Here is a 15,779-nt window from a genome sequence, read left to right on the forward strand (position 1 = left end):
CCCTGGGTCACCTAAGGTGGTGATATCTGTTGCCATGACTACTGACAAGCAGAAGGGTGACTTTAAGCAATTCCCTAATATATTCTTGTAGATTCTGCAGACCATCTTACTTTTGCCTGTAATGTTTCCCATTTCCATATAGCTAAACCTGTGTACACTTTAAATGCAGTCTTCTATAAGCGTCTACATGTTGTATGTCTTATGCTTTATTTTTGTTAAGTTTTAGTAAAGGAGATAAAGTGTTAGACCGCCTGAATTCCCTATCAGTATGTCTTTAGAGTGTGGGAATAAACCAGAGGAAACCCACGCAAACATGGGGAGAATATACATACTGCTTGCAGATGTTGTCCTTGGCAGGAATCGAACCCAGGACTCGAGTGCTGCAATGTTAACTACTGAGCCACCAATCTGCCTACCATTGTTTTTAATGAGAGTCACTGATCACAGCAGGGCGGTGAAAAAATAAGTGTCCTGCTCGACACTTCAGTCGCAAATTCCTCAGTTTGAGACTCCCCATCCATTCATCTGCGTCTATTTAGTGGTGGAAAGCCGATGTTCTTTATCGAAATTCTGCCATGGGGTGCCAGGGGATCAGAAAATGAAGAGGGATCCGAGGTAGATGTCCACCTCAAATTCCTCTTCATTTTCCACTTTGTGAGAATACCCTTAGAACTGACCTCTGGGGTCTCCTGAACATGGCTGTAATGTGTTCTAGTTGTACAGACTGTGTTACAGCTAAAAAATTCCAACTCTCTTGTGGGTTAAATAGCTCTAACTTGCTACCTAGTGGGGACCTATGATGCTGTCAGTTTGGGTGATTAGTGCCAGGACTGGAACAGCATTATATGGTCTAAAAGATCTGAACATATTACCGTCATGTGGAGAAGGCCTCAATAGTTGCAGCATTGCCACCTGTAATTCAGATGTGCTTGCCTTGTCTTGATAGTCATGCATGTGCGCAGCCATCACTCCATTCGTCAGAGGACCCTGTTCTTGAGATTTGTATGGGTTGCAGAGTTTGGATCCATATCAGTCAGGCATTTATGGTTTATCATGTAGATATGCCATAACTATCTATGATGAAAATACCACTGTAATGCAATATGACAATAAGAGTGTGTAGTGACCACAAATACGTGGAAGCGTTATTAAGGGAGCACCCACATGCTTAGTTGTATGCTTAGTTGCCTTTATATAGTACAGAGAGTGTGCTGTTAGATGAATCCAGCTTGTGACTAGAGGACGTCTTCCCTTTTTGGACGGGAAAGGGGTGAGCTATTGAATAATTTTTTTTGCCATGAGTTACGTATGTTTTATAGTACATTTCTTTATTTTACAATGGCCACTATTTTTGTACTTTTGTCACTATGGGACTTATGCCAATATGCAAAAAGATTGATGAACTGAAAGTTAACAGTCTCAGGTATAACTTTCTATCATTGTGATATGTTGTGAGATCTATCCTCCATATATATGTGTATATATATTATGAATGACAAGTATGCCAAGCTGAGCAGGCTGCCAGCTTCCGGGTACATGTGTGCTGTGGGCCTTTTCGGACATTCTGTGAGAGTATAGAGGTGTGCACCTTGTGCTGGGCTGTCATTGGTAGACAAGTCCTAGGAATGTCTCTTCCGAGCACTGTAACATGACTACACACATGCTATCTTGAGCGTCCCATGTCTGCGTCATAATACTTCTAGGAAAGTGGACTGGGTATAAATATTATTCACATCTTGTCCACAACCTTTGTACCCTGGTATCCTATTGATCAATTCATAATAGAAAAAACAACTTCATATTCTGCTCTATATGTCTGTGACCCAACTTTTCTAGATTCTTGAATGACATATCTGGCTTCTAATGTGTTATTATGGGATTTGGGTTGTAATGAGGTAAATTTCATTCAGGCCTGCAGAAAACCATATTGGCAGATATAGTGACTAATGGCTCAAAGATCAGAGTCACCCAGCTTTCCTAAAGTCACATGTAACTAAAAAACATTTGTAGCGGATTTTAACAATCTGACATTACAGAGCAAATTTTGTATAGTTGATATTTTGCTGTGATATTTCATGTACCTGTCTGTATAAAATGAATACCCTGGCTTTGTTTGGAGTTATTATTGCAGCCCAGTAATCCTTTTGCTGGAAGGATGAAAGGGACTTGTATCACATGACTGGGCTTTTTATATCTGGCTGTGAGCACACAAAGCAGTTGTGAGGCCAGCAAGTTCACCCTGACATAAACCTGTGCATGTGTTGGCTGACAAATTGCAGTCATTTGTTGTAGATATGGCTAAAGTTACTAGTGTGGTAACTTGTAGAGTTCCTTTCTTTACGTAGCTTGTATATTATCACTAGAAACAGGACAGGGACTATTATTGGGTCAGTTGCACGAAACTAGTTGCTCTTAGGATTCAGACACATGATGCAGCATTGGCTGCGTGCCATTTAGGGCCACCAGTATTGATTCTAGCTTGTCAGCTGATTTTGCTTGAAGGGGTTATAGCATGAAAATTATTCATGACCTATCGATAGGATGATAGTCACTGATCCAAAGTGACACAGAATGAACACCCTGGCTCTATTCATTTCAGTATGAATACTGGGAATAGCCAAGAGCTGTACTTTGGCTATCTCTGGCATTCCCATTAAAATGAATGGAGCGGGCACATATTCTGCATCCACAGGGATAAAACACCAGGGCTTGGATTCTGATTCCACTATTTTCCCACAGCCCAACTCCAGCTCTGACTCCTTTGTAAACTGACAGCACTGTTCAGTCAGACACAGTAAAACTCCTCTAATTTGATTTCAATAATTATCAATTCTATTTTAATGCAAGAGTTAATAACTTTTTTCCTCCAACAAAAGCTGGTCTTGACTCCAGCTCCAAGTCACAAGCCATGTACAACACCTTCTCTTTCAAGATTGGTGGGGATCTTAGCGGTCAGACTCCCACTGATCAGCAACTTATCCCCTACCCTACTGATAAAGGATAAATAATTTTTTGTGGCATAACAACCTTCAAGAATAACTAATAGATATTAAAAAAAATAATAAACATTTTAAGCTTTCAGTAGACATATCCAAGTACGGTACTTAGGCAATTTCTGGTTCTTCCTATGACATGAATGCAGCAGGGGCACACATTCTGCATCCCGCGTTACATTCTGAATGTGAGTAAAACACGGGCAGACCCTCACTGATCAGCAATTTACTCCATAAAGTTACATACACATGTCACCTGGGCAATAAAAGAGTGGAGAGCAGATTTATGCCTTATAGGGGTTTTCCCTGCACTGATCAGGAGAATGGGATACTTTGTTCTCACTCTCTGAATGGAGCGATGATTGGGCATTCTGCGCCATTTATTTTAATAGAATGGAAGTTCCTTAATCTGATCAGTTGAGATCTAAACCGTCGGACCCCCCACTGGTCTGCAAGTTATCCTAAGGAGATCATCTGATTTTGTGGGGAAACTCCCTTTAATTGGCTGAATTCTTTAAAATTTTGTTTGCAAAATTTTGCTGAGAAAACAGAAGTAAGGCACAGCCTTAAAGCTAGCTTTCATCAGTACATTGCTCGTGTTAAGGACATTAAAGGAGTCCCTCATAGTGTGTTGTAGAGATCCAAATCAAAGGTCAAAGATCCGGCCTGGAGAAGGCACACACACATACGGTCTATCAAGTGAGTGTGGGGAAAAGGTAGTTTAAGTGCAGTGTACAGACAAAGAACAGGTTGGATTAGAATAATTGGCATAATATAATTGGTTGTAAAGTTATAACGTAGTTCTGGCACATGGCTATTGGACAACGCATAATAGGAGCTACATCTCATTATAGTTTCCAGGAAGGGGGAGGGGTGAGCTCTTATGAGACAAAAATGAATGCAAAATGGATAATGCACATGCTGACATCATCCACATTACATTCATATAGATCATAGAAAAAGATAAGAAGACACTACGGTAGGTACCAAAGACGTATGGAATGCAGCCTTCGCGTTCAGAAGGACGTATTGTCCACATTCCTTTGCACTGTGTCTTAATTACCCAGGGGGCCCAATACACAGAGTTACATACTCATGGGGCAACACGGTGGCTCAGTGGTTAGCACTGCAGCCTTGCAGTGGTTAGTACTGCAGCCTTGCAGTGGTTAGCACTGCAGCCTTGCAGTGCTGGAGTCCTGGGTTCGAATCCCGCCAGTAACAACATCTGCAAGGAGTTTGTATGTTCTCCCCGTGTTTGCGTGGATTTCCTCCCATTCGACAAAGACATACTGATAGGAAAAAAAAATGTACATTATGATCCTATATGGGGCTCACAAATTACATTAAAAAAAAAATATATATATATATATATATATATATATATATATATATATATACAAAATGGGAGATTATACGCTAACATTTATAAACCTAATCCCACTATATTGTAAAGGGTATGCTACGGTTTCCAACTATACCTCTGTTGTTTAGCTTTGGAACCCCATTTTCTTTAAAATCATTGTTTGATGTATACGCAAATGAAGGGAAAGTGATGTGGGGGATGTCTTACGGACCACTGTGCATTAAAAGCACACGGACCCCATAGACTGTAATAGGGTCCGTGTGGTTGCCGCCAGATCTCCGCAGGGATCATGCAGATAGGAAAGTAGTTTACAATCTACTTTCCTGTCTGCATGATTCATGCGGGCAGTGTACGGCAAGCACATGGACCTCCTTATAGTCTATGGGGTCCGAGTGCTTTTACTGCACAGCGCTTGCAATTGTGTTTGATATTCCGTTCGGGAGTCCTCATGTGGACTCCCCAAACGGGTATGTGAATGAAGGGTTAGCTTGTTCAGGTTTTGTTTCACAAATTGGGTCCCAAAACTAAATAACAGAGGCATATTTGGAAACTGTAGAATCACAGCAATGTACTGAGATTAGGTTATAATGAATTTACTGGTGACAGACTCCCATTAAATAGAGCGTAGCTAGAATATTCCATTGCAGTTGTGTAGAGTGGGTGAGATGACTGACAGCTGCATCTACAGTCATTTCTAATAATGGAATTGTACTAGAGTACATATTGTCCATTTAGTAGAATACAGTAGCACACTGTTCCATGTACATGGAAATGTCATTTTGCATATAGGATTTCTTTTACTGTAGATTCTAGGTAGGTTTCTATGTTTTTATACCCCTTATGACACAGCTGTATTTGGACTTAAAAGGATCCTATAATTAAAACTCAATTTTTTGTCCCTAACACGTAGGAATAGCCGTAAGAAAGGCTACTCTTCTCCTACTTTTAGATGTCTTCTCCGCGCCACCATTCCGTAGAAATCCCGGTTTTCATCGGTATGCATATGAGTTCTCTCGCAGCACTGGGGGCGGGCCTCAGCGCTCAAACAGCACTGGGGGTGTCCCCAATGCTGTGAGAGAACTCTCCAGCGCCGCCTCCATCTTCTTTAGGAATGGGCTCTCTTCGCATCGTCTTCCAGCGGTGGCTTCAATTTTCTAGGCCGTCGGCCACAAATAAATGGCCGCTTACACAGTATTGTAAGTGGCCATTTTCTTGTGGCCGGTGGACATGTGCAGTCGGCTGCTGAGGCCTAGAAGTTTGAAGTCTCTGCCGGTAGAAGACACGAAGAGAGTTTTAATGATAGGATCCCTTTAATGGTGCTAGTAACATTTTTCATTGTTTCATTGAAGAAACTGTATAAGGCCTTGCTTTAGGCTGTCGGATTCCAGGCAGTACACATCCAATAAGGGTGCAAACACATATTAACTGTTCTAATTAAATAACTCTTTAAATTAGTTTTTTGCATTGATACAAATGTGGATATAGCAATTATGTGTAATTTTTAGCTTTATGTAATATATGCTTAAATAGACCTGTAGTCGCAATAGACCTGGCAGACAGTTGTGGCTTCTGTTTATAAAGGAAAACAATACTGTACTCAATTGTGAAAGTAGGCTAATGTTCATTGTGACCCAGGGGTTGGACAATACAGGTTTCTGCTGTAGATGAGTGATGATTTGGTGCATGTTCGGCACGGCGACTTTTCTTGCACCAACGATGTATCTTTTTCCCTGTCCTGCACTTGCTTGCCACTTTTTGCTGATGTGGTCAGAGAGCAGGGTGGGCCAAGATTAGTTCCTGACTGGCATAGATTTCCATTCTGCCCCCACAGTCATACACCTGATTGAGAGGATGGAGCCTCTGGACAATTCAGGCTCAGGTAGTGCCAGTCAAGGGCCTTTTTTTATAATAACATTTTATTGGATTTTCAAAATAACACCAATGAACATATATTGTTGAAAAAAATATGACGGATGAGAGCAAAAAACTAATAATGGTAGTGTGAACATGCTCTTACGATATTCACACAGTATTCTGACCTATAACCTTTCCATATTTTACTGTACTACATTGCCTAATATATAACCTTGTGTTATTGATCTCTTTTATTTATTTCTTATTTCAGATGATTACAAGGCAATGAGCAGTTGACAATATTAAGTGATGCCCATGTTGTTGTTGCTGGATACATACCTGTACTTATTGACCTCTAGGAGGAGGATATTAAAGCCTGTATACTATTACTGCAGACACTTCAGCGCTTACTCACATGCCCGCTGTAGTAACTTCATCTCAAGGTTTCACCAACACTCCCATCAGTACAAGAAAGCAGGCAAAAGGGAATTTATTCACACCAAATTCCAAGGTCATTCTTACTCAATAAGATATAAATTTAGCACCACAACTTCAAAGGGAATAACTATAGCAAAGAAGTCTATGTCCCGGATTAAGAATACTTTGGATTCTGTCACCAAAGCTGTCTCAAGCACACATGGCGACTTACTTTCGCGTATTGTACGCCCAAAGCCAAATCCTGCCAATACCAGGAAAGAAGAAAACGTCCAAATAAGGGAAGCAAGTGCATCCCAGTCCAACTCTGGTAAAGGGGAAATTCAGGATACTAATAAAGAATCACTTCCAGCGTCAACGTCTGTCTCTCAACTCTCCCAACGCACTTCTGTGGATGCTTCACAAGATAGCACTGAGTCCAAACAAGGTCTGTTCCATGCAAGCTATATTGCCACTAACTTTGGGGAGACGTATAATTTCTTGGCCCATCATATAAACTCGTATTTTGCCAACGAAACAAGCATGGAAAAATCAAGCATTATACAGAATGATAAGGGACAAAGTACTAATGTAAACAATGACAAGGACTTGGCCCTTGAAGCTGAAGACTCTGCCCCTTCTGCAAAGAAGAGTATTTCAAACTTTCTGTCAAATCAGTCCAGTAACGTTCACGCTTTTGTGGGTAGTTATCTTGGAGGTCTTGTGCCCAAATTCAAGCCTGAGCAGAAGCCCGCTCTAGAGGAAAAGGCAAAAGAAGCAAAAAGTGAAGAATCTGAGAGTAAGACTGAGCAGGAAGCAAGTAAAGATAAAAGTGTCGATGAAAAAGCCAAAAGATTGTCTCTTCAGAGGGAAAAGGTAGGTCAACAATGTGTGGACATAAACCCTACAAAAGCCTTGAGTTCTTTAGTGTGTTTTGGGTAAGAGTTAGTTCACACGGGGTTCCGCGTGTACACATTCCGTTGCGGTATTCCGCGATGGATTAGGCCCAAATGAATGAGCTGGAGCCTGGCGCCGCAGCAGATTCAGCCGCAGCAAGATAGGGCAGCTCGCTTCTTTTTTCCACTAGTAGCTAGCAGAAAAAAGAAGCGAGTGGCTCCCATTGAAGTCAATGGGAGCAGCAGATTTTGAGGCGCATTCCGCGTCAAAATCCGCTGCCAACTTGGCCCGTGTGAACTAGCCCTAAAGATGAGATTGTGTTGGCAACATATATGTAAAAATATTACCGCTCTGCTTAATTTCTGTGCTGGACAGAGCTGTAATATGGCCCTCATACAGGTGTATGGAGCAGTACTGTACCTCCATCTGTTTGTAGTTTCACACAGAGTAACTTTGTTAGGATTCATCTAAAAAAATGACTTTTTTTTTTCCTTTTGAGGGCCATATTACTTCTAGGGAAAGCGAAAAGAATAGAAGCCTTTCACACCATCCCCATACACCAGCATACATACTACTGCAGTACAGAGCAGCAGGTTTACTAGACTAAGGTATGAAGCAATACATTGCCAGTGTTTGTTTCCACCACTTCATTTCTGATAGGTCAGCCATTAATAGCAGAAGGGTGTGAACTTGGCCTTGTACAGACTGCCCCAAATACACACTCCTAACTTGTTGAAGCTTGTGCCTGCCTATCTGAAGACTGAAGCAAGTAGTGTGTATAGAGCAGGAGCAGTTAAGCGGGTTGATTATATATAGTTTTGTAGGAAAAGTTCCATACTTGTTGTTTGTAATTTCACATTCAGGGCTTAGTAGTAATATGGGTGGTCCACAGCTATTTCGTATACAAAGCTGAGATAAACGCTCCTTCGGTTTTTACTATGCATGTACTTGTTTCTCACAGACATGAGCCATTACTCCTCACCAGTGCAGTAAAACTTAAAAAATCTGCTATGATGGAGAAGACTAGAGTCACCAGGCTTGCGGCCCTAATCCCCAGCAGTAAAGGACATGGCTTAGGGCCCCCATACCTGGTGACAGGTTTTGTTTAAAGTAATAAAAGCCCTTCATTGTACACCATTTATGAATGAGAGCCAACATTTTCTCTTCTCTTTTCCATTATACTTGCTGGCTTTTTACCCCTAGTTTTATTAGTTGCATATGAAGTTGGTATATTCTGTCAGCTGCCAAATCTAGGCACTTTTGTAAACCAAATGTCCTTATGATATCCTTAATATTCCTCTTCTATCCCGTGCATAGTTTTGTGGCTAATGTCTACTGTCTGATATAACCGCGTCCTGATTCTGGGTGACCAAGGGCAATATTTTAGTCAGACTTGCACTGGATGACAGACAAGGCCTTGTCAAGTGATGTGGTTTTCATTAGTTATCAAGTGGCAGACATTTCCGTTATATGAAATAAATGAGAAGTCGGAGGACGTGTTTCTTATAAATGAGTGCCATGTTTCATTTAGGAAATCAATTAACCGGGTATAAACTGGCAGGAAAATGCTCTCCTGTACAAATAAGTGTGGTCTAACCACCAACCTCTGTATCAATACCACAAGTGGCTGGAAAAGATAATAGATTGTGGCTATGCATGACTGAAAAATCTATCTGCAGCATTAACCTCATTCCATAAATACATGAGTACTGTATTCTTCACCCAATGACAGCTAAAAAATAGTGTAAAATTATTTAGCATTTCTAATTACAACTCCCATACTGGCCACAGTGTTCCTATAGTAGCAATGTACCAGTCACATCATGTCCATAACGGAGACTTCATACCGACCCCATGGCGTTTATATGGATATGTCTGGCTGTGCGTGAGCTTGCATGTTTCTATATGGGCTGTATAACTGGTGGCTCAGGCTTCGGTAATGTGTCCTATCACATCTTCATCTTTTCTATCAGCTTTGCACTTATCAGACAGATCATAGCTGTACAGTTCTCTTCTACCCGGCAGCAACTTGCTGTATAATAGAAAGCAGCATATTACGTTCAGCTTCTCCATCTGCCCTGGAAGCCTCCTACTCGAGGATGGAGAATTGTGTACAGTGGCTATGAGTGTGTACTCGGTCTCCAACTCTGTTCTATATGCCAGTGTCAGCATTATGAGGCGCCTTGATAAACAGATTTGTCCTAGATGAGCGGTTTACTGAAACAGGGGAGTTAATGGATTTATCTCTTACTATGTTACATCTAGATTATTGCACGTGTGAGCGTCGATAACAGGACAAGATCTTTAGTTCAGTCATTGAAGAGAGCCTCGGACCGGAGACTATGCATCAATCGTGTGGAAGAATTAAGCTGTCACCTTCTAGAGTTTCCCGAAACCAGAGGAGTCGCAGTTAAGGTATAACACCACTGAGGTATTTTCAGTAAGACAATGACAGGCCTCTTAACATCGTATTTGGCTATTATTTCAAACAGATCTTCTAATGGATCTATAGGTTTTCAATGGAGATTCTGACATAGTTATAGCTGTCCATTCCTGTTGGGATCCATTTCTTAAATATGACAGATATACAGAGGCTTTCCCATTTTTGGTTCTGTCTGACAATAGGATCCCATTGGTGTCTACAGAACACAGCAGTTTAGCCGTCCCTTTGCACCATCGTGGTTGACCTTTATTTTCTTAACATGATATAAAAAAAAAAGTAAAACGTCTGCTTTAATGGTAAGAAAGCATGGTGTAAAACAATTTTTCTGACTAAATCCATCTAGCTGGGAAGCCAGTGTGATAAGAAATTTGCTGCTGGCTCTTGCACTTTTTCAGTCTTTCTTCTGTAATGTTCTTGTTTTCTGAACAAATTTAAACCAGAGTGAATTGTCCCCCCCCTCCTCATAATATGTGAAGCAACTATCAAGCCAAGGGTGTCCAGCGTGTTTCACTTGGTTGTCATCATCCTTCTATATACCACTGCATTCACTGGCTGTCTGCCACAAGCTCTGCTGCTTTTCATACTTGGACAGCTCTGTATCACTCCCAGTTATAGCTTACAGTGTATGTAACAGGGCAGCAGAGCATGCAGCTAGGGACCGCTGTCATCTGTCCAGCCATGTTACAATGCCTCAGTTACCCAGATGGAAAGAGAACCACGGGATTTAAAGGGAAGCTGCCTGAAAAAAAAAAATCTTGTATTAACAGTCTGTGTTATCATTGTGGCTATTTTGTTTAATAAAAGCTGGGCGAAGGGTTTTCTAGATCTATTTTGAAGTTGCACTACATAAACTACTTCCTGTCTTGGTCCTTTAACTTCCTGTGTGTCTTTAGAATGGTAGAATGGCTTTCTCAGACCATCAGCCAGGCCAGAGGAGACTACCACTTCTCCCAGTAGTGTGGCTGCTCAATAGTCACATAATATATTATCCATGCACTGATCCTCTGGTGGTTTGGATTCTCCCACACTCTTATATATATTTGTTTCATTACTGTTATGGCTGCAGGTCTCCTAACTCCTTCCCCGTGGATGTGACCGGCATTTGCTGTCTGATCTAGAGCTAAGGAGAGTATACTGCCTGGAACATCTTGATAGGCATAATTCAATGCAGTAAAAAAATCACATTTATTGTATCTACCAAATACTACGTTTCTATTCAAGTTTGCTCCATGTTTATATCATACCTCCCAACTTTTGAAGAACTGAAAGAGGGACAAAATGTGCGGCCGCGGAAAATTTAGCCCCGCCCACTTTGTGTTGACTCCGCCCACTCATTAATTTTTCATGTGACCGCACACAGTATAATCCTCCTACAGTCACCCGTAAATTATATGTCCCTCCTCTATCTCTCCCCTAGTTTCATATACACCCTTCATCTGCCCCCATGTCCCCCTTCCATCTCTGCCCCCAGATTCATGTCCCCTCCATCTCTGCCCCCAGATTCATGTCCCCTCCATCTCTGCCCCCAGATTCATGTCCCCACATCTCTGCCCCCAGTGTCATGCCGTCCTCTCCATCTCTGCCCCCAGTGTCATGCCGTCCTCTCCATCTCTGCCCCCCAGTGTCATGCCGTCCTCTCCATCTCTGCCCCCCAGTGTCATGCCGTCCTCTCCATCTCTGCCCCCCAGTGTCATGCCGTCCTCTCCATCTCTGCCCCCCTTTGTCATGCCGTCCTCTCCATCTCTGCCCCCCAGTGTCATGCCGTCCTCTCCATCTCTGCCCCCCAGTGTCATGCCGTCCTCTCCATCTCTGCCCCCCAGTGTCATGCCGTCCTCTCCATCTCTGCCCCCCAGTGTCATGCCGTCCTCTCCTTCATCTGCCCCCAATTTCACGTTCCACCTCCACTTACCTTCTCCTCTACTCCCTCGCCGCTCTCTGCGCGCCTCTCTCGCTGACACATATGCGGCTGAAGCGAGGAGCTGACCTGTGTCAGCTCCTCGCTTCGCTGCTGCCGCCGGTCTCGCTGACACATATGCAGCTGAAGCTCCTCGCTTCAGCCGCATGTGAGGAGCTTCAGCCGCATATGTGTCAGCGAGACCGGCGGCAGCGGGGAAGCGAGGAGCTGACCTGTGTCAGCTCCTTGCTTCAGCCGCAAATGTGTTCAACTCAGATCTGCGTCCTCTGGACGCAGATCTGAGTTGAAATCGGGACATACCTCCCTCCAACCGGGACCGCGGGACATGTCACCCAAATCGTGACTGTCCCGCGGAAATCGGGACGGTTGGGAGGTATGTTTATGTGACTGTTCTATTTATGTGCAGGTCTTCTTTCTTTGAGTGACCACTGCTGTGTGAATGGTACACCTATCATCATAGGTAGTTATAATGCAGTGAATAGAGATGAGCGAGTAGTGAAATATTCGAAAATTCTTTTAGAGTAGACCCTCAATATTCCACTATTCGTTTGAATATTGAATCCCATTATAGTCTATGGGAAAAACATGCTCGTTTCAGGGAAACCAAAATTCGACCAATTGGAGTCACCAAGTTCAAAATGTTACCCCAGGAAATGATGCCAACACCTCTGGAATGCAACTGGGACAGCAGGGGAAGCATGCCTGGGGGCATCTAATAAGCCCAAGTCCCTGTATTATTATTATTATTATTATTATTATTATTATTATTATTATTATTATTATTATTATTATTATTATTATTGCTGCTGCTGCTGCTACTGGTTTAGCCAGCCAATGACTGTATACATTTTTTTTTCCAATGCCTACGTTGTCCTACTTCCTGTCCCACCTCCCCTGCACAGTTATTGGTGTGAAAAAAAGCGCCAGAAAGGTGGGAGGGGAATCAAATTTTTACTGCGTTTACCACATGGTATTCGATCGAGTACGAGTATTTCGATTACTGTAGTATTCGATCGAATACCTACTTGATTGAATACTACTCGCTCATCTCTAGCAGTGAACTCCCGAATGGCCAGATCGCCACGGTATTGACATGACATAAAACTGTGAGCACATGGTGCAGTCTGCTTATTCTGGAGCTCACTGCATCTTAGATAACTATAGTGTGGTAAATTCAATTCACACAGCTGTGGTCAGCCTGGGAAATACAGACCATCTGGCAGAACATAATCGTGTGAATAAACCCCAAACCAGAGAACAATAAAAGGAAAAAAAAAACTATCATTTGTCGGTCATTCCCATCCTACACCTACTAGTATAATGACATTTCTTGTTGCAGGGCTGCAGACCCCACCTGCATGTGGCTGCTGCAGTAAGAGCTTGCACCCTTACTGTCCTGTTCTGCACTTTTATTTCTCTGTGTTCACTGCTATAGAAGAGCATTGCATTTAATTTTAATAGCACAGTGCTGCAGTAATAAGGAAAAACTGGCAAAAACAAAAAGTATAAATATAGCGTGAAAGTATCCTTTATAATTAAAGATGTTGCCTAATCATGGATATTCGTGACATGAAGGAAGCGGCATCCATACACGGACATCTATGGGTTTGATCCAAATATGTGAAAGCAACACTTACAAATCCAGTGTAAGTTAAAGTGTAACTCTACTCCAGTGCTGCCAGCAGCACTAAAATAGTTACTGGTCCATTGGAGGACCAGAAGTATGGAAAAATGGACAACAATGGACCTTGAAAATAAAATAACAAACATGAATGGAGCTGAGGAACTGTATTGACTAAAGGAATCCATCATGTGTCCGGTTTTGTTTTGTTTTTTTTTAAATTGTTTTATTAAAATGCAATACTATATATATATATATATATATATATATATATATATATATATATATATATATATATATATCTCAATAAGTAAGACAAAGCATTTTACTGCTAGTATATGAAAATACAGTTAGCATTGAATGGAGTCAAAGTATAGTGGGAAGAGGAAAGCTATTATGTTACAGTAGGTTACAGTCAGGACACAACACAATAACCTCAAATAGATAACACAGTTATTACATTGTGTATAATAGCTGAACAATAGACATGTTCTAACAGAAAAAAAATGTAGCACAGGTTTTGTATCCTACAGAGGCATCCTCAAGTCAGTGCACTACTCTATAGTATCCGGACAGGGGAAGATCAAGAGTATTTATATCTATGAGGGCTCTCGAGTCCAGATGATAGTCAAGTCCTTTAAAGAGGTTGTCTGGGCAAAAATGTTATTTTTTTTTTAAATAGGCAGGGGGAGGTGTTACTGCCCTGTTCCCAGTTCTCTGGTGTCCTCCCTACGCGACCTAGTTCTGCTGCTCAGCTGTCTTATTGAGGTGAAATTTCCTTGCTGGCTGTGACATGCCGGGTCGCTTAAGCCACTGATTGGTCTCAGCAGTCACATGTGGCAGGCACTTTCACCAGAAGACAACAATGGACTGGCAGGACTAGACCATACTGAGGGGCACCAGAGGATTGGTTATTTTGTTTTTGTTTTTTTTTACATCCCCTGACCCCCCCCCAAAAAAAAAACTTTGCCTGGGTGACCCCTTTAATGATCTAGGTGATGGATGAGTAAGAGTTGCACCACGCATTCCAAACTTCTGAGAATTTCTGATTAACGTCTTCCTTTGTCCCACTGCTGGGAGTTTATAAGTGTGTCCGTGTTTTTTAACTTTAATCACTGGTTGAAAAAGTCATGTTTTTCATCTGGTGAGTTCTGATCCGCACTGGATGGACACCCAATATAGATGTGAATGTAGCCTTACTGTGCTCTATATCAGGGAGAGACCTCTTTCCCGGGATAATTGGTGTGAAATACTGGCTTTTATGAAATCAAGAATAATTCTTTTTTTTTCCTTGTTAATTTTAGGAAAAAGCCATTCCCTACTTACTGCGCCTACGGCAAGCACATGATGAGACTCTCCGAGCTGCTGTACGAGAGGCCTTAGCCTTGATTGGTTACAATGATCCTGTGAAGGGCAGGGGCATTAGGGTGCTAACTATTGATGGTGGAGGAACCAGGTAATTCTGACTGTTTTTTACTGCTTATAGGAGAATATTCACGTCTGTGTCTGATATTCTGATCGAAGCCTCCATTTTCTGGTGTGAGTTATAATGGAATTCTACGCTAGTTCCTAGTTGGCAGAGATCTCTACTCTGGTGTAGGGGAGTGTGTTTGATTTATGAAGATCTTGGAGCCTCTTCCTAAATCAGCTGTGTCCTCACGTGTTGAGTCCTTTACTAAATTCCAGTCTTAATAAATGTAACCCATTGACAGATACCTGACAAACCCATTATAATCAATGGGTTACATTAGTGGCCATCATATGATGTATCTGTCCTCATCAGGACTTCAGGTTCTCTTGCTTTAATGGAACAGGAAAAACATAAATTTCAACAAAGTTGTGAACACAGCCTTACACATGTAAGTAAATAAAATGCATTACAATTCCTTGCTTGGCAGTAAGCTGATCTCTATTATGTTTTGCATAATAAATAATGTACACATTTCATACTTGGCCTTCCATTAAGCTTGCAAATGTGACTTTCTCTTTTATTTTCTTGCTGCAGAGGAGTTGTTGCCCTCCAGACACTAAGGAAGTTAGAAGAACTGACTGGGAAGCCAGTGCATCAGCTTTTCGATTACATCTGCGGTGTTAGCACAGGTAAAAGGAAATCTCAGCACCGAGCTCTGATAATCTTAGGCAACATATATAGCGTTAAGTTTTGTTGTATGAGTATGAGAGAGTTGATTGACAATCCAGTAGTCTGTATAGGAATATTGTTAGCCAGACATGAGCTTCAACAAGACATGCTTCTTGAATCCCTTGTGATGCTCTTGTCT

The 15,779-nt window shown here is 41.9% G+C and overlaps 1 protein-coding gene across 3 annotated transcripts in view; it reads left to right on the forward strand.

Annotated features, from left to right (window-relative positions):
* Positions 1–15,779, forward strand: part of PNPLA8 (patatin like domain 8, phospholipase A2) — a 48,213-nt gene that overhangs the window by 2,000 nt on the left and 30,434 nt on the right. For all 3 annotated transcript variants that reach the window (XM_075274236.1, XM_075274235.1, XM_075274237.1), the window contains exons 2-5: positions 6,482–7,500; positions 9,787–9,936; positions 14,805–14,956; positions 15,506–15,600. In XM_075274236.1, coding sequence (XP_075130337.1) covers positions 6,520–7,500; positions 9,787–9,936; positions 14,805–14,956; positions 15,506–15,600 — 1,378 coding nt within the window. In that variant the 5' untranslated portion in view covers positions 6,482–6,519. The remainder of the gene's footprint in view (positions 1–6,481; positions 7,501–9,786; positions 9,937–14,804; positions 14,957–15,505; positions 15,601–15,779) is intronic.

Source organism: Leptodactylus fuscus, chromosome 5 (assembly GCF_031893055.1).
Source record: "Leptodactylus fuscus isolate aLepFus1 chromosome 5, aLepFus1.hap2, whole genome shotgun sequence".
Lineage (NCBI taxonomy): Eukaryota > Metazoa > Chordata > Amphibia > Anura > Leptodactylidae > Leptodactylus > Leptodactylus fuscus.